This window comes from Orcinus orca, chromosome 12, assembly GCF_937001465.1.
Source record: "Orcinus orca chromosome 12, mOrcOrc1.1, whole genome shotgun sequence".
NCBI lineage: Eukaryota > Metazoa > Chordata > Mammalia > Artiodactyla > Delphinidae > Orcinus > Orcinus orca.
In genome coordinates, this window is record NC_064570.1 from 33,316,610 (window position 1) to 33,341,666 (window position 25,057).

At 39.4% G+C, this 25,057-nt stretch overlaps 1 protein-coding gene across 8 annotated transcripts in view; it reads left to right on the forward strand.

Annotated features, from left to right (window-relative positions):
• Positions 1–13,948: 13,948 nt before the first annotated feature.
• The window catches only part of PTPRK (protein tyrosine phosphatase receptor type K), a 566,839-nt gene continuing 555,730 nt past the window's right edge, over positions 13,949–25,057 (forward strand). For all 8 annotated transcript variants that reach the window (XM_049695646.1, XM_049695648.1, XM_049695650.1 and 5 more), the window contains exon 1: positions 13,949–14,298. In XM_049695646.1, the coding sequence (XP_049551603.1) occupies positions 14,202–14,298 (97 nt within the window). In that variant the 5' untranslated portion in view covers positions 13,949–14,201. The remainder of the gene's footprint in view (positions 14,299–25,057) is intronic.

The following is a 25,057-nucleotide window of genomic DNA, read 5'->3' on the forward strand; positions in this document are numbered from 1 at the left end:
TGCTCAATAGTAATTTGTGTAAAAATCTCTCAGCTCTAGAAGAAGCAAACAGCTTTTTCTAGTAGAGACTGATTCACCATTAATTTAATATAGTCTTACATGAAATAGTAGTATTCTTAGTAAGGTTATACATCAAGTAGCAACCATGGTTGTGTCTAAGTGGGTAGGAGTTGTGACATTTTACAGGTTTTCTTCTTTCTAATTTTTCTGTCATGGGTGTATATTATTTTTTGTAATGAGGAAATAAGTTATTTAATAAAATTAAAATAGTAAACTCCTGAGTTCTTTGGTGTCAATGTTCTGGTAATGCTTATGTTCCTAGTAGGAAGGTAGTGCTATAAAAAACACAATTCTTCTGAGACCTAAAAATAATCATAGACTTTAAAACTAAAATCGATCTTAAGGATTATCTTTTCCTGTGATTTCCTATGAAATATGAAGAAATGGATTCCTGGAAGTTTAGAGTACTTGCAAGCAGTTAGTTAATGATACAACCAGGACTCCTGTGCTTTTCAATATGTTTCTGTGTAACAAACAATGAAGATCCTAGGTGACTGGGAGAAGGGTTGATTAAAAGGAATGTTCATGATTCATGTACTGTCAGTTCCATTATTCATATTTTAATTCCTTCCAAATTATCCTACTAGTGGACTCCCAACTGCCTTGTTGCTTTGCCTCTTAAAACAAACTCTCAATGGCAAAAGTCTAAAATAGTCACAGACTGTCTTATGATCTTCCCCTGTCCCCATCTCCCTTTTGACATTTTCTCCCAAATTCTGAATCTATGTCTTCTCCACTACCCACTGTCTTTCGCTATTCCTGGCTGCTTAAAGTCTCTATCCTGGCCTTCACGCCAAACCTCCCTATTTTAAAATGTTTAGGATTCCAAATTCTTCCCTCCTTCCCTAGCTCTGGTTAACTCCAACCTAAACTTCAAGATTTTCCTCAAATCTGTGACCCTCTCTCTGAAGCCTATACCCAGTTCCCAAGGCAGCACTGGTGGTTGTTCCTTACAGTTGTCATTTATTAATGTTGTGGTGTGTTTCTTTTCCCAACTGGCATACGAGTCAGACAAGTCTTCTCCATTTTTGTAACAAGTTAGCCTGAAATAGGATGCTAAATAAATAGAGCCTGAATGAGTGAATTAGCCTCCTGAAGGTAGCTCATGACCACTAGATGTTTAGGGGAAAAGGATATGATAAAATAATTCAAACTGTGGTATAAATGACTGATAGAACTTCTACTCTACCCTCACAGGAACATTTGAATGCTTGATAAGACAAGTAAAATGATGGCATTTTAGACAAAGTGACTCTGGAGAGTGTCTATAATTCATAACACATAGGCAACCAGGCTGTCCTGTTACATAGTCTGATCTGTACTTGAAGTACGCAGCAACTAGAATAGTCTGGTATGAGGAACTAGTGAGGCAAAACACTGGGAAATCCTAGGAAGGCATTGGGAAGTTGGAGGGAGAGGAAGAAATGAGAAAATATGCCTCAAACAACTAGTATTGCAGGTCCTAAAGCAGAAACTGGCAACGGAAACCTAGGATCACTGTTCCTCATAGAGATTTGGTCACCAAACTGCTCTTTCACGATATTAAATTAAATACAGCCTCTTCTATGGTTGACATCAGAATAAATTTCATCCTCCAGTTTCACATTTCAGTAGCGGAAACAGACAACCCAGATCCCAAACTGTCCCCATAAAAAGTGAGAGAAACAGATGGGAGGGGAATAAGCAGAGTGAAGATATTTTGTCACCCATCCTTGCTTAGAAAATGACAGAAATTAATTGCTTCTCTATCTGTGTTTTCACAGCCGATTGTTTGTACCTCAGTTGTGCCTATCATTTTTGCCTTTACTCCTAATTCTTTTCCACATGTCACCCTCCAAGTCCCCACACTCACCATTAGATGGTAGCTTAAGCTCTTGGAGTTATGGGACACTGTGCGCTACCTTCTTACCCTTCAATGCCCGGTAGAGAGCACTAAATATATCAGTAGAAAGAAAGGGAGGGGAAGGAGGGAGGGAAAGATGCAGAGAGAAATTGCCCTATTAGGAAGGTATTGATTAGCATGAAGTGGGCGTATGGGGTGGCCGGCGGGCAGGGGGTGGCGGCTGCGGGGGAGTGGAGGTAATTGGATGAGCTGGAGTTGGAAAAACGGAGGTAGAAGGTTAAGAGGAAGAAAAGGGAGATGGAGATGATAGACCAATTGCAAAACCTAGTTTCAAATTCACTTGCATTTTCTCTGATTACTGCTGAGAGTTTTGCAGTCTGGTGTTTCAATTTGTATTGAACTAGTTAGGGCCAACTTTTCAAATTATTTCACTGCTAAATAATTAATCTACCCCGGGCTCCTTAGTAAACTGATCAGCAGCTGTATTACTACCGGACAAAATAGTTCTGTTATGTGTCTTGTCACTTGCCAACTCAGGTGTAATTTTTCTTCATTGAGAAATCATACCGTTGGATCTGAATCACATACTTTCTTTTTAATGCAGGAGTAGGTTGCAATAATGTAAAGGCATTTCTAGTGTCTTACCTAGGCCCCTCAAACATGTCTATTTGCTAAGATTTATAGATTCTGTAGCAAGATTTATTTTTCTTAAGAATTTGGAAGACCTGGTAGGTCATCCTAATCCCTTTCTCTCACCAAAATCCAAGGATAACTGGCAGAATGTCACATAGAGGAGATAGAAACTTAAAAGCTACTAGACTTCTGTGATTTAGAGATGAATAAACTTAGATTACATTTTAACCAGTAGCCTTTCCTTATGTAGATACCATTCCTGGCACCATTTACCCTGATAAGGGGTTAATTAGCATATGCTTGAGGATGCACTATTAAATCTTAGGGCACTTTGACTTCCTGTGACTTGGCAATTTTTATCTAAAAAGGTTTACGAAGCAGGAAGGTAGAACCTCTTGAGTTATGCTATAGATCTACAAAACTTAAGTACCCATTCTCCTGGGGTAGTTTTGCTTATTTATTGGGAGACTTAGCTTTTGGTTTACAAAAATAAAACTAATACACTAAAATATAAATAAGTAAATGTATCAAGGTAAAAGGAAAACCAGGGTAGAAGAGTAAAATGAGACCACTGGAAATTGAGTATATAAAAATAGAGAACAATAAGTTGTACATAATTGCTAAATAATGACCACAGATTTAGCTCTGAGTTTCCCAGCAGCCCAAGTAAAAAAGGAAACCCAGATAGTTACACAATTATTCATAAAATATAAAAAGAAATGGTTTCAAAGAAAAAAAAGTTATCTCTTAATCATACAATCTTCTCTTATACTGAGTAAAAATTTTACTTTTGCTAACATTATTACCAAAGTGACTTGAACCCAGGCTTGGTTTCAAATGCAAAATACAATAAAATTATCTATGTTTGTGACATTTTTGAGATATCACAATATCAGTTGTAATGATGGAAGTTATTTCTTGGCCATCTATATATTTTACTTGTTTATCATCCATCTCCCTCTGTTAGAATATAAATACAGTGCAGAGATTTTTGCCTACTTTGCACCCTGTTGTTTAAGCAGAATAGTACCCAGCACTGTGAGGCACACAGTGAATATTTATTAAATAAATGAAGAAAAAATCAGGTTGTGTAGGACAGGCTGACAGGAGAGATGTCTGAGTCATACCACCCTAATTAAGGGTGTATAACCAGTAACTGGATCCTACGCTATCAACCTGATTACGATTTGTTTACTGAGATATTTTACAATGGAAAGACAACATTCTGAATATGAGGTATGAACTTACCTTTCCTTTCTTGAAGCTATCTATTAAGGGACAAAATCCTCAAACACTCAGATCTAAGATGAATTAAACAGCCCTAAACTGTTTTAGGGTGCAATCTCACTTTACCCAGGATGCCTTGGATTTAGAATCACAGCTGTCATTGCTGCAGCAGGAACTGAGTCCTGAGTATCATACGATGAGTTGTAAACCTAAACCTTCATTATCTCTGGGTGCAGATAAGTGATGTTGACAGCTGTTTGTTATGCACAAAAGAAAATATTTCATTAGCAGGAAGAACACAAAAAGAAATAAACGAATATGTCTGTATTCTTGATCAATATTGTAGCTATAAACAAAAATGTATTAGAAATGAAATAAAGGAAAAAATGAGCTTCAATATCTTGCATCAGAATAATAGTTTTAAACTCCAATGGCCATAGGAGTTAAGATTTTCTTACCCTGTTCTTTTGTTCTTAAACCTTCTCTTCAGGGGTTTGTTCTTTCATTATCTCAGAATTCTACATCTTTTCCTGCCAGACTATAAAGCCATTTGACCTTGAAAAGTCTTTTCATTCATCCATCCATCCTTTCATTCATTCCTCAACACCATGCATCCATTCGTTCATTCCTCAACTATCATTAATTGAACAACTATGTGACAGTAATTATTTTATGTGTGGAGATACAATGATAAACAATACACAATCCTTGACTTCCACCAAATTAGAGTGAAGCGTATGCACCAATGAAACAAAAATTTGATTTCTGAGGAGGCAATGATCCCTAGAATTAATGACCAACTGATTCAGGTAAAAAAGATTCAAGCAAGTGGTTATGATGACATGGGCTGTGGGCCTTGTAGAAAATAGAGGAAATATAGTCTCAGCCCTTTCAATAGGTTATAATCTATAGAAGACAATACAGTGAAAGTTACCACAGGAAATAAACCAAATGTAAATGATGGTTAATCTTCAAGATAACTATTATAAAGGCAATTTCCTAGTTTATGTGTTCCTCTGACTAAAGAATATAGTTATACCAGACCAAAATGTTATTGCTAGCATTTATAGTAAAGGATTTGTAACAGAAGGTTAAGAAATGTATTCATTGCAAATACAGAAACTTGCAAATACAGAAACTTTCAAATACACTTTTAAAATTTTATAAATTTTCTATCACAAATGAACCTTTGTATGGTATTTCAATATATTTTTACCATTCAAAATTAGCAGGAGTTTTTAATTTGGAGGAAAGTTTATTTTATTTTTTTTCCAGTTTTATTGAATATGTTGACATACAGACTGTATAAATTTAAGGTGTACAGTATAATGATTTGAGTTACATACATCATAAGATGACCACAATAAGTTTATTGAACATCCATCATCTCATATAGATACAAATAAAAGAAAAAGAAAAAATATTTTTTCCTTGTGATGAGAACTCAGGATTTACTCTCTTAATAACTTTCATATATAACATACAGCAGTGTTAATTATATTAATAATGTTGTACATTACATCCCTAGTACTTATTTATCTTATATTTGGAAGTTTGTACCTTTTGACCACCGTTATCCAATGCCCTGTGCCCCTCCTCTGGCAATCACAAATCTGATCTTTTTTTTTTTTTTACGCGGGCCTCTCACTGTTGTGGCCTCTCCCGTTGCGGAACACAGACTGCGGATGCGCAGGCTTAGCGGCCATGGCTCACGGGCCCAGCCGCTCTGCGGCATGTGGGATCTTCCCGGACCGGGGCACGAACCCGTGTCCCCTGCCTCAGACTCTCAACCACTGCGCAACCAGGGAAGCCCAAATCTGATCTTTTTTTTCTGAGTTTGTTTGTTTTGAAGTATAACTAACACTATGTTAGTTCCTTTTGCACAATGTAGTGTGATTTGATATTTCTATAACATTTCAAGATGATCACCACAATAATTCTAGTTACCATCTGTCACCATACAAAGATATTACATTATTATTGACTATATTTCCCACACTGTACATTTCACCCCCTGACTCATTTTGAAGTTTGTACTTCTTAATTTCCCTCACCTATTTCACTCATCCTACACTCCCATCCCCTCTGGCAACCACCTGTTTGTTCATTATAGCTATGAGTCTGTTTCTGTTTTGTTGTTTGTTCATTTGTTTTGTTTTTTAGATTTCATTGTACATATAAGTGAAATCATATAGTATTTGTCTTTGTCTGACTTATTTCATTTAGCATAATGTCCTCTAGGTCTATCTAGGTCTAATCCATTTGTTGTCACAAATGACAAGGTTTCATTCTTTTTATGGCTGAGTAATATTCCATTGTGTATATATATATATATATATATATATATATATATATATATATATATATATATATATATATACCACATCTTCTTTATTCAGTTCAACTATTGATGTCCACTTAGGTGCTTCCATATCTTGGTTATTGTAAATAATGCTACAATGAGCATAAGGGTGCATATATCTTTTCTAATTAGAGTTTTTGTTTTCTTTGGAAAAATACCCTGGAGTGGAATTGCTGGATATATGGTAGTTCTATTTTTAATTTTTTGGAGGAAACTCCATACTATTTTCTATAGTGGCTGCACCAATTTATGTCCCCACTAACATTATACAAAGTTCCCATTTCTTCACATCCTCATCGACATTTATTATTTCTTGTCTTTTTGATAATAGCCATTCTGACAGATGTGAGGAGATAACTCATTGTGGTCAAAGTGAGTTGTTTTTTTGTTTTTTTTTTTTTTGCGGTACACGAGCCTCTCGCTGTTGTGGCCTCTCCCGCTGCGGAGCACAGGCTCCGGATGCGCAGGCTCAGCGGCCATGGCTCACGGGCCCAGCCACTCCGCGGCACATGGGATCCTCCCGGACCGGGGCACGAACCCGTGTCCCCTGCATCAGCAGGCGGACCCCCAACCACTGCGCCACCAGGGAAGCCCAAAGTGAGTGTTTTGAAATGGTATATTTCTTAACACTGCAGACTGTAGAGTCAGAGTGCCTGGATTTGTGCTTTAGCTTACCACTTAAGCAAATTGCTTAATCTACTTGAGCACCAGTTTTCTTATTTTTCATTTGAGCTTGTAAAGTGGGTATAATAACTATAAGGATCAAATGAGATAACCCATGTGTATTAAGCTTCCTATTGATGCTGTAACAAATTATTACAAACTTAGTAGCTAAAAATTATACAAATTTATTATCTTAGAGTTCTGGAAGTCAGAGAAGTGGATTTCAGTGACTAAAATGAAGGTGTTAGTAGGGCTGCATTCCACATGGAGGCTCTAGAGGAGAATCTATTCACTTGACTTTCCCAGCTTCTAAAAGCCACCTGCATTCCTTGGCTCCTGGCCCCCTTCTCCGTCTTGAAAGCTAGCAGTGTAGCATTATCTCTCTCGTCTCTTATCTCTGCTTCCATCCTTCCATTTTTTTTCTCCCTTATTCTATTGCTTCTCTCTTATAAGGACCCTGTGGATTACATTGGGCCCATCCAGATATTCCAAGATAATATTACCATCTCAAGATCCTTAACTTAATCACATCTGTAAAGTCTCATTTGCCATGTAAAGGAGTATATTCACATATTCACAGCTTCCAGGTATTTTGGGGGGAGGGTGGGAACTTGTCATTATTCTGCCTACCAACCCACATAAAGTGTTTTTTTTTAATTAGCTAATATTATTATTTCCATGTACATTCCCATTGACCACCAAGCTTCTCTAAAGTTTATAAAAATTAGTTAACTGACCATTTCACATTATGCAGAAACTGAAAGAAAACTAGGTTTTAATCAACTCAGCCTCTGATTCTTTTCCCAGACTATTGTAGTCTGTCATCCTTTGACTTTCTGCTGAGATCAGTGGACCATTAGCTTATATCAGCTGTAGTTGTCAACAAGTGAAGAGCTAATTGACTATTTCATTATGGCCCCAAAGAAATTACATGTGATTTTAATACTCCACTGTGCTTGTACGGCTATTTCCTAATGAACTCTGAGTTTATTTAGTTTAGGCAGTTGTGAAGCTTTAAAAGCATATAAACGGATGTTACGACATAAAGGTATTTTATATGTCTTCTGACAGAACTTCTCAGGTGATTTAAAACCGTTCAACAACGAAATGAGAGCTTACTTCCAGGATAGACAGGTGTTGCAGTCAATGAGAGGCACATTTTGAGAAAACTACTTCACAGAAAGCCTGTTCAAGGAAGTTCAAGCTCAAAAGAGTAGTTTACATCTCATGCCTTTTTTCCCCCCTTCCAGTCACAACTATCACTTTCTTCGAGATATAGCTTAAAACTGGTCATCCCCAAAAGCTTTTCCCTCCTACTGCACTTCATCAGGACCTAATATTTTGCTATCTATTTCTTCACATTTTGAATATATTATATCACACACACACACACACACACACACACACACACACACATATGATTTGTTTTCTCTTATTTTTTTTTTCTGTTAATCTCAAATGTAAACTGCTATCCTGTATCTCCCATAGAGTAACTAGCAGCGTGTAGTGCACTTAATAAATGCTTGCAAGTGGCAAAATGAGTTCTTTGCTTTGATTAAAGAGGACTTCAGCACTGAAATGTGCCCCTATGTTTGTGTGTAGGTTTTAATGGTTCATTTTCTTGTCTGACTTCCCCTGGTTATGAATGTGGTGGCAGCACCAACAGTGTAGGGAGGATTTTATTGGAGAACATTTAGAGGATTAGAAAAATCTCTAGAGCTTTGGAAGCATCACATTTGTGTTCAGAATTCTATTTCATTCTGTCTCAAGACCAGAATAAGCAAAGAAGAAAGATGGCAAGATCCACAGGGTTCCATATGTGAAGCCAGCCCCCGCCCCTCCGAAGTAAGTGGGAGGAAGGAAGGAACATGATCACTAGAGAATTTCTCATTCAGCTGTATTAATTCTCCTCAGGCTGCAACTTTGCATACAAGCTTTTAACCCTGCAAAATGTATTATTAAATACATGATGTATCTAATTAGTTTTAAGAGTTATCCTCTTTCTTGGGTTTTACTAAAATAAAAAACAAAAAAAATACCCCAGGATAATTTGTCTATTCAGAACAAAATAATTCAAACAGGATTCAATAGGATGCTGTATAGCTGGTGCCCTTTATGCCTTTTTTCTTATAGTGAGCCAGGGAAAAATATACTTTTTTTGGTGTGGAAATTGCCCACTATTATAAAGGGTTAATAAGATACCATATAGATATCATATAGTAGATACCATATAGGTACCATATAGTACCCCAGAAAAAGTGATTTATCAAACACATACTAGGGTATCATGAAGACCAAACATTTTTTCCCTCAATCTTTTATTAACATCATTAGACTAGGCTTTTTGAAAATGCGGAGAGACTCTGAAGTCAGAATATACCAGATCTGGAAGTGACTGTCACTGTCCCATCCCTCCACCTCAATCCAATTCACACTTTTATGATTGGCTTCCTTTTTGACCCATGCTTGTTAATTATATCCAGCTGTAGGCAAATTGCTCTTCCAAATTGACAACACTGAGCTCTCAAGCTGCTCACATTTTTTTTTTTCCCTTCCCCGGATAAAACCTTTGGATCATGCATTATCTTGACTAGTGTTTTCTAAACTAATCTTCAGTTATGGATATTTTAAAGGGTTCAAGGGACTCACAAAGTAACGCTGGGTTTGCGTACAGTGTGTTTCTTTCCACTTGATCCAAAATTTCCTAAGAGCATACAGAGAGGAGGATTTCCTTAGAGACATAAACACATAGCTATCACAATTCCATTTGTTTCTGGATGCTCTGGTGTCAAGATCTCAGTAGTAACTGGCCAGGTTCCAGCACTACTCGTGGGATCAGTGGGCTTTGCCCTACAGTCTCCAACGCTCATCCAGAATAATAGCTTTCAAAGGCATAACACTTTTTTTTTTTTTTTTTTTCTGGAAGTCGGTGTTCTGTTCAAGGGCTTTATTGTCAGAAATTCTCTGCCCCTTCCTTCCTGGAGGACTCTACTGACAACATACATACCCATGCAAGGCTATGACTGTGAGGAAGTGCTTTTAGTTTTCTGTTTGTTTTTGTTTTTTCTGCTTTCAGAGAGAAAATAGAACCTCATTTCCATCCACCAGCCTAAGAAGCTCTATCTGATGAATTTGCATTGAGAATTTTGACAACTAATTCAAATGAACGTTTTTAGAGATGAGAATTAGGTACATAAATATTGGGGGAATGGGGGAAAAATGAAATTCAGAATCAGAATATACAGTTCAGAGTGACAGCTTTGCTACTGACCAGCGTCAAATTTTGGCCAAGTATTTTAATGACTCTAAACTTGAGTTTCCTTATCAGTTAAGTGAAAATTAATAATGCTACCTGCCCTTCCTACTTCGCAGGGTTGGAGCGAGGATAGATTGAGATCATGTGGGTGAAAAGGCATTACAAACTGAAAAGCATAATATAAGCAATCAGTTGTTATTAACAAACTGAGAATATTATCTAATTGCTTATAAATACATGCTGTGGGTACACTCATGGTCTCTCAGTGGGTAAATAAAACCTTGGTTTTGCTGGGTACATGTTTGTACATAATCCTTCAGTGGAACAAGAAAAGAACCTTTACTCAGCAATTAATATCATCCGGGCCCTTTCATATCTATACCTATAACTAAATTTACATCTTTACAAAAATACATATTAAAATATACTATATTTCATTTAGTCCTCTGAAAAATCTGATTGATAAGCCTCAGTTTCATATGAAAGAAATTGAGACACAGAGATGTTAAATGCTGCTTAAAGCAGTACTTCCCAAATTCTGTTCCCTGGAACCCTAATCCTGAGAAATACTTCTCTTTTAAAGAGTTCTATTGTCCAAAACTTTGAGAAACAATGTATTCTTTTCCTCTCTCCAACAGATTCACTTTGCACAATACCATACTGGTAACCATTGAAAAGTTCTGCAGTAAAGAAGCCAGCTGTAGTAAAGGAACCTGTTTAACTTTGCTCAATCTAGAGTTAAAGCTAATTTGATGTGAAGACCCTATTTTCCAATTTTACTTGCTAAATTTTGATAGAACCGGGATTCTACAGAAAACATTTTGTCAAATGTAGATCTAAATTTTTGACTGGAGTTATTTCTTGGTAAATCTGCAATCAATCAGACTACAAACCTATCTTCTTTAAAAAGATATGCTATAACCACATACCAAAAACGGTAGGAAAATAGGGAAGGGCAGTTATAAAATGTTACTATTCTACATTTACTTCTAATTATATCAATATTATGGTTTATCGGGATTTTTTTCAGCCTTTTTCTTTTCTTATTTGTAATCATAGTATATGTTGACTTCATCTTCCAATTATTTAAATGTAGTAAAACATGCATAACATAAAAATTACGACTTTAACCATTTTTAAGTATATGGTTCCATGGCATTATGTACTTTTACATTGTTGTGCAACCATCACCACCATCCATCTCCAGAACATTTTCATCTTCCCAAACTGAAGATGTATCTGTATTGTCTTCTGATCGTTTTTTTTTCCCAACATTTTATCAGAAACATCTTCCCACTTTGCAGCTTACTCTTTTTTTAATACCTTCATTTCTAGGGGCTGTGAGATATTCAATCCAGATAATGCTCATGAATCTGCCTATGGTTGGACTTTTGTATTATTTCCAGTTTTCCCTTTTGTAAGTGATAAATATCTTTGTGTCTATAACACTTCCCATATTTTAGATTATTTCCTTAGAATAGCTAGTAGATTAAAGAATACAAACATTTTAGTGATTTTTTTGAACACGTTGACAATTTTTTTTGTTATATCAAATTTACTCTTCTATTGTTTAATTGATACATTCATCCATTCTTTCAAATTAACAAAGACCTAGTAAATTCCTAATATTTGCCGAGTACTATGTGAAAGACACATATATTCTCTACTCAAATGATTTCAATATACCATGGCCAGCATTAGGTATTGTGGCCAGCATTAGTGACAACTAAGGACAAAAGTACTGATTTACTTGTCCAAAAGTTTTGTTGCATTGCTTTGATTTTTAGTGAGAAGACATCCTTGCTAGTTTGCTGACTCCATTTGAGGATTTCCTTGTCCCTCTTTGTTTCCCCTCCCCCACTTCTTACTCATATATGTGCTGTTGGACAAATTACTTAATCTCTAACTTTGTTTCCTCATTTGTCAAATGAGAGTAATAACTGTACTGATGTCATAGGATTGTTGTCTTAACTCAACGAGACTTTGTATATCTTAATGTCTCAACGAGACATTATGTATTTTAAACCAGTGCCTAGCACATTGTAAGCGCTCTAAACATTACTTGTTATTGTTATTACTTCCTGAATGGAGAAAATGAGATGAATCTTCTGTCAGTTGACCCAAGGAATGGGCAAGCTATAACTGTGCGCACTTTGCCCTGGCACTGTATATCAATTTTTAAACAAGCTTTCTGTGTGTTTAAACAAACAAACCTACCAAGTCATGAACTCTCTGTCAGGAATAGAACAGATTAATTAGTTTATGGATGGGGGAAGAGGGGTGTTTGTTTTTCCTGAGACATATTATTGCTAAGTTTTACAAAGTTCTGCTAAGTCCTTTAAAAGGAAAATATATGTCCTTCAGTTTTTTGTTACCTAGGATTTAGGAATATTCTTCAATCAAAGAAATAGGAACAGTGATGTGCTAACAGTTATAGGTTAATGACTTAAAAAATAATCTACATTGCACCCTAAGGAAGAATGAACTTATTGCTGAATTGAATTGACAAGTGCTGAGCTAGTCAGTGTGCCAATGAGCCAGCTGTAAGACTGCCAGTTACGTTTAATCAAGCATCTATTCTTATCAAATTTTTAAAGAAGTATTTTCCTTGCTGATTGGTATATATATATATGTGTGTGTACATATATAATGAGTTCTACCATCAACCTGGTCTTTAATAGCGTATACTTAATCTGAATAAAGGGATATGTGTCCTGGGAAATTGTGTGAATATTATATTAAATTGAATGTCACATTGTCCGTGATTTACAAAAGCTAAAGGTGTCTGAGTAACTGACAGATGTCAATCAAGATATTCCATTGTTCTAGGAATTGTATATATGACACCAAAATTCTGAATAAAAATTGTTTATTCTACTGTGACCACATCTATTTTATTCGCTATTTTACAAAAATGAATAAAGTACGCACTATACAGTCTTCACAGAAGCAAGTATTATAAATGTGGCATATGGTGAAACCACTTCAAGCTTCTGAAGAATCAGCAAACTGTAAAATACTTTACTGTCATAATACAGCATTATTTTCCAACGGATGAAATCATTTGTTGCTGTTTTCATTGTCCGTGTAAAGTTCTTTTGTTAAATACTTATGTCTTAAATATCTCTGAGATATTAAAATCAAAACAAAAAGCCTTTCCTACTCCAGCATACCCTCGTGAAAGGCAAGGATAATAAGCCCTGATGCAGTTGTTAGGTTCTTCCGGAGGGAAGTAGAAAGAGGCCGGAAGGTTTCAGAACTACAAGCAAAGTCAGTGAAGCAGAGAGTAAATCCAAATATCGGCAAATGACAAACCAAAAATGAGACATGCCAGCTGTTCACACTGGGAAGTTACTGAACATTTATTTTGGTTCAAGTTTTATTTTTATATGAAGAAGGAACAATAAGTTTTCTACGGGGGTGGGGTGTCTCATTCCTTATTACACGAATAGGGAACAGAGAGTTTGCGATGCAGGTGGGTGTTCCCTCTGGGAGCTTCTACACTCCCCCTTCTTCCTACCGGCCACCGATACGGTAGGACCTCCGCCTTGGGGACAGAACCCCGGGGCGCCTCTGCTTGGGCGGTGGGGTTTCTCCGCGTTCATCCTCTGGGGTCCGGCCACACTGCTTACCCAACTCTCGCTTTTCAAACTGCGATTTCTGAAACAGGGCAGACAACGGCGCAGGTCCCCTTTCGCGCCCGCTGCCCCAGAGCGGCGGCGGGCGGCTGGGCCAGGGCGGCGAACAAAGGCGGCGCGGAGCGCGGGGCGCGCGGCCGGGGTTGGCGCGCGTCTCTCCGACAGGAGGCGGCGGCGGCGCCGCGCCCGAGCCTGCATTCCTCAGAAGCGCCCGGAGCCCGCGGGGCGACGTCACCCCCGGCTCCGCCCCCATCCCTCCCAGAGCAAAGTAACTCTTGACTAACAGGAGAGCCTCTGCCGAGCATGGAGAGCTGCTGCCGCGGCCGGCCGGCGACTCGGGCAACGCTGGCGCCCCAGAGGTAGTTTGGCGACCGCGGAGCAGGAAAAAGTGCGGGCGGGAGGCTGTCCACTCCCCGCCCTCACCCCGCCGGGCCCGGCCGACCCCTCAGCTGTGGATTTCGCTGCGATACCCCCCGGCAGCTCTTTGCAAAGCGGCTTGAAACTTCTCCCAAAGTCGACATGGATACAGCGGCGGCGGCGCTGCCTGCTTTTGTGGCGCTCTTGCTCCTCTCCCCTTGGCCTCTCCTGGGGTCGGCCCAAGGCCAGTTCTCCGCAGGTGAGTGGCCGAGGAGGCGTCCGGAGCTCCGACGAATGCCCCCAACCCGGGGCTCTCCAGGGGTGGAGCCGGCTCCTCTCTAGGGCCGGGGGGGAAGAGGGGGAAGCTTTCGCGACCCGGGGTGGGCAGAGGGAGAGATGTCCCCAGACTCCGTGCCGGCTGGGACGCGGGGCACGGGGCTGGGCGCCACGGGGGCAGGTAAGTTTCCTCGTCGCGACCCATTGTTCCCGGCGGAGGATCGCTCCGGGCGCAGGCGGGCAGGGCTGTGCCGGAGTGCGCGAGACAGTGCTTTTCTTGGGAAACTGGGAACCTCGGCGTCCGGCGCCGGCTGCACCGCGCCGGGGAAGAGAGAAGGAAAAAGTAGTTACGACTCTGGGGACTGCTACTCTCTTGCTCGTAGTGCGGGCTTGTTGCTCTCCGCCGCTAGAGCGTTCCAAAAAAAAATTCCCGGGGAAGCCATTGTCAGAAAGGTGGAGACTTGAAGGGAGTGACCTCGGCGCGCTTTGCCAGGTGCTTTTTGTCCCGGGAATAACCTCTCCTGACTATTGTCTAACTACTTCCCCGTCCTTCCCCCAGTCCTTGTCGCCTCCTCCAGCGTGGGGCTGCTCCTGGGTTCGCGCTGTGGGTTAGGGCGCTGCGCGGAGTAGGTTCCGTGTGTGTGTTGGCGGAGCCTGTAAGATGTTTTGAAACATGATTCTAAGGATCCACGCCGAGCAGTCCTGGGCAGCGAGGTCTAGGCGCCGGGTCCGGGAAGCCTGACCCGTGGTGGGGGAGCCCGCTCCTCCGGCAGAGCCACCGCGAAGCTGGCCCAGCTCCTCCCGGAGCCGGCCTGCGTGATGGGGGCTACAAACGACTGCCGCCCGCCCAGAGAACCCAAGAGGAGGCATCCGGTGCGGTCTCGCCAGTTAGCCCTTTGGGTCCTAGTAAAACCGCTTAGAGAAGTCCGTGAAACCCCATTTCTCCCAGTGCCGTCCTCCGTTCCCTTCCAGTTCTGTGACCCTTCCTGGCGGTTGCTTCTTTCGTTCTCTCCTCTGGGGGCTCTGAAGTTTCACCAGGTGGACGCTGGGGAGCAGGCTCCCGGGCGATTGTTAGCCTCCCGCCAGTCCAGACAACTTTTCTGGCCAGCCCACCCAGCTCTGCTTGGCTGGCGAGCGCATCTGCTTCCTTGGTTTGCGCGGTGCAGATGGAGACGCAGAGGTGGCCGAGGGCTGCTGGACAAGACGGGGGAAGCGACAGCCGCGCTCCTGGCTGAGGCCACAGGACGCGGAGAACGGACGAACTTTGCACTGTCAGTTTCTCTCGTTGTTGTGGCTGCCTGGTTTCCTGGAAGTAAACTCAAATCGTTGTTTTCCGGAGTAATGTTTATTTCCCTTCCGTTCTCTTTCCCCCCTTTAGAACTCTGTAAAAGGAGGTAGATAACAAATTCAGATGGCAGCATGTGCTGTGCACTCAGGCAGGTTATGAAATGCAGCGTGTACAGGAAAAGTTATGTATACAGGTGATGTATACGGAGGACAACAGCTATGTGCAATGAAAGCCTAATTTTAATTCTTTCTGGAGTAAGCATTACTGAAAGCATGTCTGACATATAATGCCCGTTGGTACTGGAAGCGTGCTTGATGTAAGACATTACATGCAGGCAAGTTGGAGTGGGTACAGATTTCTGCACAGTGTTTGTCAATGCACGGAGAGCCTACGCTTGAAAAGGCATGTAGTTTGTTAATTGAAAGTTGGAATTCTACCAGTTGTATGATTAAACTTATATGTATTCAAAATTTGCAACTATTAATGTCTCAACAACTGATGGATATATTTTCATCTGTAAAGAAACTTTTCTTTTTCTCTTTTCAAATGTTATTTACCCTTTAATGAGCAAATAAATATTAAATTTCTCCAGCGGAACGTACAGATGAGCTTTTCTGATCCCTGGAGTTCAGATATCTCTAATGAACAGTTATGTTCTTAGACATGCAGTTCCAAGTAATTTAACTAAATAAACCTGGCTTTTCTTTTTTGACAAAGCAAAACATTCGACTTTATTTTATAGTTAAGTGAAAGAATGTGCAGTCCTAACAAATGCAATTGTGGCAGGACTGTATCTCAAAATTTTGCCATTCAGATTTTGTACATATGCCCAGAAATGAATGTCTTTTATTCCCACAGTTCAGATTGTGGATCTGCCTTTCTCCATAAGCTAAACGTTTGTTTTGTAAAAATTTCCATTTTCTGCTTCGCATAAGTCATTTGTTATTCTTCTGTCATCAGATTTTATGGCAGTCAGATTTGTTGCAAAGACACGGGGTCAGAGATTGGAGGTGTATTCTTGTTTTTTTTCTTGCATTCTTTAAATGATGAACTTTTATTTCTTTTGAGAAGTTTAAATAAAAATGCTTTAAAAGTGTAAAACAAATACATGTTCAGAACTTTAAAGTATGTTTTAAAATCACACTTATTAGGCCATTTTCCACTTTTAGATATTATTGTGTGCTTCCTAACATGGTGAGCCTCGAAAGCAAAACTTGAAAGACTGCAGGTAGTTGGATCTTTGATATATCATGTACTCATCCAGTCTGCTTTGTTTAAACCACAGTTTAGGAACATTTTCATCATTTTGAATTTTTTCTTAGCTTTTGGGGTTAAGGTGTAAAAATGCTACATGGTGAGCCTCTTGAAAACCTGAACTTCCAGATCTTCTTATAAATCTCGACTTATATTCTTTCAGTTTGATGGCTCACTTAACACCTAAAAAAATGTGTCATATCTGTGTTACATCTGGGGAAATTGAGGCATAGAAGCATAAGGATGTGCTGAAGTTTATTCACTGGGTTGTGTAGTTGCCATCTCTTGATACAATGTGAGAAAGTTTTTTGTATTAGGACTCAGATGACTGACAAAATCAGTCATAGATGAGGTACCTGGAGACTCAGCTTTCTCATCTGTAAAATGGGGATAATAATACCTGTTCTGAACTTTCCTCATGCTTTTTATGAGGATAGTGTGAAATAGTTTAAATGAGCTGGAACTGTATATTGTCAAACATTATGCAGCTATCTGGGGTGTAATCATCATATATTAAAGTAGCTAAGTGCCTTGACTTCAGTCTTTTCTCGCTCCCCTAGTCTGTCCTGGTATAAGCACAGACTGTTCAGGAGTGTGTGTGTTTGTGTGTATTTGTGTGTGTGTGTGTGTCACTCAGCCATTCATTCCTTTTAATTGTTGTTAAACATAAACATCCTAGATTGACCAGACCATAATTTTATCAGCACATTGAGAGAAATTATCCTTTTCTTTTTTTACTTACCTTCTGTAAATCCTTACTTGAGCTGAACCTGTAGAAGAGTCACTATTAACATTCATAGTATTCAAACTATAGAAGAAATTTATTTTTAGTCAATTTCTTTAGCTGTCTGTTTAACTATTGGCTGTTCACCCTTTTCATCTCAGTGGGAGAAAAATGTGTGGCTTTTTAGATGCAGTCTTATCAGTGACCTAGAGAGGGACTATTGTCTCTCTAGTATGATGTGAGCCTGGAAATGCAACTCCAGATCCTGCCTTGGATATAGTTCCTGGCATGTCACACTGTAAGCGTTTACTTACTTGATCCCTTAGAACCTTGCAACTCATCTAAGCAGTGCCACTTTCCCAGTGTCTCACTCTTTGCTGTCTCTGTATGTGAGTTAAATTTCTCTTATACTTATTATCTCTACTGGGAAGATACATCAGAGAGACAGCTTTTTAAAGGTTTGCCTGTTGGTTTTCTGGTTTTGATTGGCCAGAATCTCTCGATCCCTCAATTCATTAAAACTCCAAGTTCTAAACTATTAATAATATGTAACCAGACATTTCTGGGACTGGTTTTTGTTTCACCAGTCTCCATATAACTGACTCTGTTGATTTTCCTACATTGCAAGATGTCGTTTTGTGTCTGGCCAGCCCAGACGGGAAGAGGCAGGTCTGGCTGCTATTTGGGCTTTGGCATGTGTGCTGCTGACAGCTCTTCTCTTTGTATTCATAAATGTGAATTTGAAAAATAAATCAACCCCTCTGCCATTCTGCCCCTCTCCCACACTCCTTCCCACTCCCCTCTAGCAACAACAAAGCCCCACGTGCAGATACACAAAATCACAGCCTTTTCGTTTTCACCAGATATCTTTTGGTGCTGATCATGTTCTTAGAAACTGGAAATATGACTCAACCATTAATCAGAGCAAATGCCAGCCCTCCCACCTAATCTCATATTTTAGGCAGTGATGGTTTACTACACGTTTTTATGGCCTTTATCAAACATTTAATTCATGTGATATGGTCCTATATAGAGAAACTAGGTTGTTGCCTACTAATGCTTTTGAAGTGCTGTGTTCTAGGTCTGCTCAGGATGGTGTTAAAGACAGTGTAAGTCATGCTGAATATGGATCTGCTTCTCTGAGGCATGGAAAATGCTGTCCTCCTCTGCCTTGTGCTCTTCCTATTTCCCCTACTTGCTCTTCACGCAGGGCAGGAAGAGGATTGTTGGAAGACTGAGAGCAGGAAACATCAAGGGAGTTTACAGATTGTTCTTAAAGACAAAACAAAGCACTGGGATCTCGTGTGTGTGTGTGTGTGTGTGTGTGTGTGTGTGTGTGTGTGTGTGTGTGTGTTTGATCTTTAATTTTCTAAAGAGGGAAAAAAGCCCTATTTTTGATTTGTTTATTGGAATCAGCCTTTGCCTTTGCCCGAACACATTCATTTCTTATTCTGTGGATGTAAAAACTTCCCTCTGTGTATTCCTCTCAGACTTTACCCTTTGATCATATGTGTCTGGTTTGTGTTCCTTTATCAAATGGTGTTTCTTTTTGCCTAAAAACGTTATAATTGCTTTTGAACATGACTTGTTTTTCTTTCATCAAAACTCATGCTGTTTGTCATAGTTCTGAATAATGGTATTTTGTCAATTCATGATATCTTAAATGGGTATTTGATAACAAAGTAAGTACATCAATCAAGCTAATTTTTTATTTCAATTGAAGGTAGAAATAAACTTGTAAATCCATGAAATAATCTTTTAATGTCACAGAGTATTTGTTTGTGCTTATATATCTCTCAATGGAAGAGAGACTTTGAGTTCCTTTTTTTTTTTTCGGTACGTCGGCCTCTCACTGTTGCGGCCTCTCCCATTGCGGAACACAGGCTCCGGACGCGCAGGCTCAGCAGCCATGGCTCATGGGCCCAGCCGCTCCGCGGCATGTGTGATCTTCCCGGACCGGGGCATGAACCTGTGTCCCCTGCATCGGCAGGCAGACTCTCAACCACTGCGCCACCAGGGAAGCCCATGAGTTCCTTTTTGTAAATGGGGTTAGAAAAAATTTGAGTGCCACATTGCCGATTATTTTGAGATAGTGACATACATCTGGGCTTTGGAAAACTTTAAAAGTTATGTTTTAATGTGTGATGTCAATGAGAAGTCTGGAGGTAGATGGTTTACAAACTTCAAATTCCGTCTTAGTGGAAATTGTGTTTTTATGAGAAATGCTCTTAAACATAGTTCCACATAAAAGGTTTTATTAATTCCATGAAAATTCTGTTGGGAAAGGTATGTTTATTTTCCTGCAGTATTCTTACGGGAATTCTTTTGATTTGTAGTTAGTATTTTAGTAATAAAAACAACTTACATAATTAAAAAAGTTTTGTGTGGTTTTGCAGATTGTTGAGCTTCTGGGAAACATTGGGCTTGGGATGTAAGGATCACATCAATCCTGTTGTGGAACATTGCCATTTCCCCACTTAACTCTGGTTGAGTTTTTTGGCATTCTCCTCTGTGTGTTGGTAATCCATAAAAATTACAAGCGGCTTATTTTGTCACTTACAATTGTTTTAGGAGCAAATTAAGTGGTCCTGAATGAAATAATCCATGTTTCCACTTTATACGACTGTAGATAGAGCTCTGTTAATAAAAATGATGAACAGAGCCGTGCTGGCTGAATCCTTTTACAGGTGTCATTCTAGGAATTATTTTCAAAAGAAGAGCTCAGAAACAAATCCAAATAAAATAGTGTCTAGAGTTACTGTTTGCATTTATTTTGTTGAGAAAATTGAAAGATGTAAATATGTGTATTCACACACACACATATCTTAACAACGATAGAACATCATTGTCCAAAGGTTCGAGTGGGAAGGAAACCAAGAATATCTACAGATGGGATCAAACTCCTATACTTATATTCTAGATAGAGTATTGAAAGTAGAGAATTATTTTGTCAACTTCATAGATGAAGAAACTGAAATGGAAAATTATGAACTATATAGTATATAATATACTGCACTGTACTGTACTTTAAAGGAGAAAATAAGAAACCTAATTCCAATAGATTGGTATCTATTTATATAAACTCTTCCAAATGCAGCCTGTGCCTTAACCAGCTGCTTGTAGGCTGATTCTCCAAACCCAGTCCAGGGCAGCAGCTGATCAGCTACAGAAATTCCCCTAGTCCTTGTTGGACAGTAGGGTGCTAGCAGCTGCTTAAGTGGCAGACTGGCCTCAGCTCCTTGATGTGATTCGACTTAGGTAGTCCAGCAAATTCAAGAGTAGAGAGAGGAAGACTTTCTAATGCCCTCACTGCCCATTTAAAGGCTGATGGCTGATTGCTTCTTGGTCATTGGATTCATCAATGGTAAGATGCCCTAGAATTTTGCTTACTTGAATTATGGTCCATGGACCAGCAGCATCAGCATCACCTGGGAACTTGTGATGATCTTGTGACCACATATCAGAGCCCACCCCAGACCTACTGACTCAGAATCTGCCTTTTAATAAAATCCCCAGGTGATTTGCTTGAACATTTAATTTTTGAGAAACACTGCTCTAGGACAAAGAAAGATCAGCTTGAAAAGATTTGCCACATGCTCTTTACTGTAGAGTTGTAAGAGTACTGTGAAAGGATTAATTACAACATGAAACAGATTTCCCTGGAATTATATTTCTGATCAGTATTTACTGAATTATAATTTAACACCCCAGATGCATCAAAACAGCAATACTGTTCAGGTTTTAAAAAAGAATACTCAGACAATTTTGAAAAAAATATTTCATGAGAGAATAAAAATAAGGCTAAATACTTTTAGTTGTGAACATATTATATGAGAATATTTAAAGGTAAACATATTATCTGAGGAACCAAACATGATATATGCCAATCATTTTTACTTTGCATATTGACATGTTGATACGGAAAACGATAATTCCCTTTTTTTAACTAGTAACTGCAGTTTCTTGTTTTATATTTCTCTTTCTCTTCGAAGTGTATTTTAAGGATTTTTGTAATAAGGAGCTCATTTATAGGACAGTCAAATTTAATGAATGGGAGTTAGGTAGAATGCATTAAATATCACTGGTGTTCTTTTTACTATCCTTTGTGCTCATATTTAAGAACAGATTCTTGTCAGTTTTCTCCAGAGAAAAATTATGATGTAATAGACAGTGTACACTGTTCATATCAAAACACAATTTTACTTGCATTTTGTAGCTTGCTTTAGCATTCTTTGAGAAAATGAATTTTCCCAGAAGACCTAATTGCCTTCTTATTAATGAGCCTGTAAGTGTGTTTTGTTATCCATTTACTATTCTAAATGTGTCTACTTTTGCTGGCTGTTTGAACAGTGAAGTCTCTGATTAAATCACGATTGCTCTATTTGTTTTTGCCATTCACTAGCGACTCAGAAAATACTGGCATAATGACATGGTTATGGCAGAAATTAATTGAAAACAAGAGATATAAATTAATGTTAACCCATAATGGTTGTATTGTGATATCAGGAGATGGAGTTTGGGGCAGTGCACAGCAGAATTCTCTACATGTTTGATACTATAAGTGAAAGTCTGCTTAACCTGTATTGTTTTAAATACACAAAATATAGTTACTGGATTAATGAATACAAATCAGTGGCTTCCACATTTACTTGATTTAGACATTAGTGTTCAAAGGAAGAGGTTTAATTGTGGACAGATCAGTGTTAGAGAACTTAGTGATGGAGAGAAACTCTCAAAGGTACTTCCGTACATCTTGAAGAACTTTAAAGTCTAAAGTCTCTGATTTGTTACCTTTTCTAGTTTTACACCAAATTCTTGCTGTTTGTACTAATTCTACTTGTATTCTTGTCAGCAAAAATTAGGTTCATTTATTCCCTTACACATTAGAGGACAGAGCAAAAAGCAGTTGCCCAAACAACAGTAGGAACTGCCATTTACTGAGTGCCTACAACCTGCCAGGCCTTATGATCGGTGTTTTATGTAATTTAAAATCCTCACCATAATCCTTTGAGATCAGCATCATTTCCATTTTGCAAACTGTGGCCTAGAGAGGTTAAGTATTAACTTGCCTCAGGTGACAGTGTGAGGGACCAGTAGAGCCAAGATTCATTATTGAATATATATACAGATGTAGCAATAAGACATTTTTTGGGTTACTTAGTGGCAGAAAATGCAGCCTAGACTGGTTGCAACAAAAGGGGAATTTATTGTCTCTCCTAACTGACAGTTCAGGTGGAGCTTTACTTAGGAGTTCACATAATTCCACTGGGATGTGACCTTTCTCTGCCTGCTCAACTTAGCTTTGGTGTGCTCGGTCTTAGGCTTCTTGTAGAGGCAAGGTGGTTTCGGCAGCTTCCAGATTCTGGTCCTTTAGGAGAATGTGCACTATGTGCTGGGCACCTGAAAAGGCCCTGCGATTCACTGGCCTTGGATTCGGTGAATCATATCTCCAGCTCCTGAGGGGAAGTAGGCTGATTGGCTTAGTTTACTAGCATTCTGGGTTCAGCCCTAGATCCCCCAACCAGGTCATGTGGACTGATGGGGGCGAGGGGACTGTGGATGAAACTATCAGTTGTCAACAGATAGTTGGAAAAGCAGCCAAACCACAGTGTGGTTACTTGAGATAGAATTAAATAAGTCGTGAGCAGTGAAAGCAGAGAGGGGTGCACCTGTGTGTGTATTTATAATCCTTCTGAGCGGGGGTGAAAGGAGGTGGTGGGGAAAAGATAGGTGGAGCAGATAGTTCCCTGCTCTGAACCAGTAGGTGGTAACATCAGGAAGACACGGTGGTCTGAGCCTTAGTCTCTAAGGGGAAGGAGGTGAAGGAGGAAGAGAGGAAGGAGGCCATCAGATTGTAGCAGGTTTGTGTGCATTGCAGATCAGCTGTTCATCATTTAGGGAGTGTTTCTTTTTTGGTCTTTAAGCCCTGCTTTAAAGCATGCATTTTATTATTTTCATGGTTGTATTCTCTTTGCCTCAGTATTGAATAAGTCCAACATTAAAATTTGACAGAATTTTGAGTGTTAAAAGGGACCTTTGAAACAAATGCCTCTTAATTTGCTATAACTTGCCCAAGGTCATATAGCTTGAAAGAACTTGAGGTCAAACTTGAGATTTTGATTTATTTGGTCACTGTTATTAAAACATATGCATTGTTTTTGCTTAGTGGTTATTTATATAGATAGTTATTATTTAAGGTTTTAAAAAATTATTTTAGTTTGTACTCTGAAGTTCTAAAACCAGTGTTTCCAAAGGCAAACCTGACTTGACTGGCTTTGATTAGAACAGTGTTCCAAGTATGAGGTGATAATAAGTTGTGTGTCTGTGAGTGAAAGAGATCATTTTATTTATTTATTTATTTTTGGCCTCGCCGTGTGGCTTGCCGGATCTTAGTTCCCTGACCAGGGATTGAACCCGTGCCCCCTGCAATGGAAGCTCAGAGTCCTAACCACTGGACCACCAGGGTATTCCCAAAAGAGACCATTTTAGATAATTGCTTGTTTTTTTCAGTTATCCTGCAGGATTTATTTACATATATATGTGCGTGAACAGGTGTTTGCATGTATGCATTTGTTTTTAATAGATGCCAAAGGGTAAGCTACCATGGTAAATGATACTAATTGACACAGAGAAATAAAACCTAGCTAACTCTTCACTTTGGAAACAAATTTTGAAAAACGCAGGAGGTGAAGGTGAACTTGTTTATAGTTTTGATCTTCTCACCTCTTGCTGCCTGACTTTATAATGCATATCTGAAAACATGGGATGTTGGACAGAGTTGCTGTGAGGAGGTACTGAATAATGAATGAAGTGTAGAGAAGTAGCAGCTGTTTGCCTAGCCTCCCCCTCTCACGGTGAGAGATTTATCTCCCGGGCCTGAGTTAGATAGGCGGCCTGCCGCTGGCTGTGCCTGAGGATCAGGCGCCCAAATGTGGCTGTGCCAGTTTAGACTAGAGTGTCCTCCCTTCTCTGGCCAGAGCAGCTGGCCTGGCACTTAGGGGTGAAGGCAGTGGTTAGGGAGGAAGGTTGTTGACTGCTGTTTGTTCAGCATGCTTCCTTCTGTCACTGGAGGTTTGCTTTCACACACCTTTGTTATCTTAAAGAACTTAATGAATTATTATTTTCTTCTCTGTGTGTTGCCTGTTTTCTCTATGACTCTTTTTTTACCCCTTATTATACCTTCATCAGGTGTGTTAGCTGTGACTCCTGAATGGTGAAGTTTGTAATAATTTGCCCAACACCCTGCTTCTTTGAGGCAGAGTGCTGTATAGTCTTGATCTATTTTTGCCTCTTTATCTAAATTCGTATTTAAGTACTTGGGGAGTACATGAGGTGAAGGATTTAGCAGCGATCTGCTTCAGAGAGAGCAGAAGGATTCTTTGGATTCTTTGGAGGTCTGTGTACAGAGCATTTTAGTGCACAGAGCATTGGGCTTCTGTAAGGCTGTGTCCCACTCTTAGCTCTGTCACTTTCAGG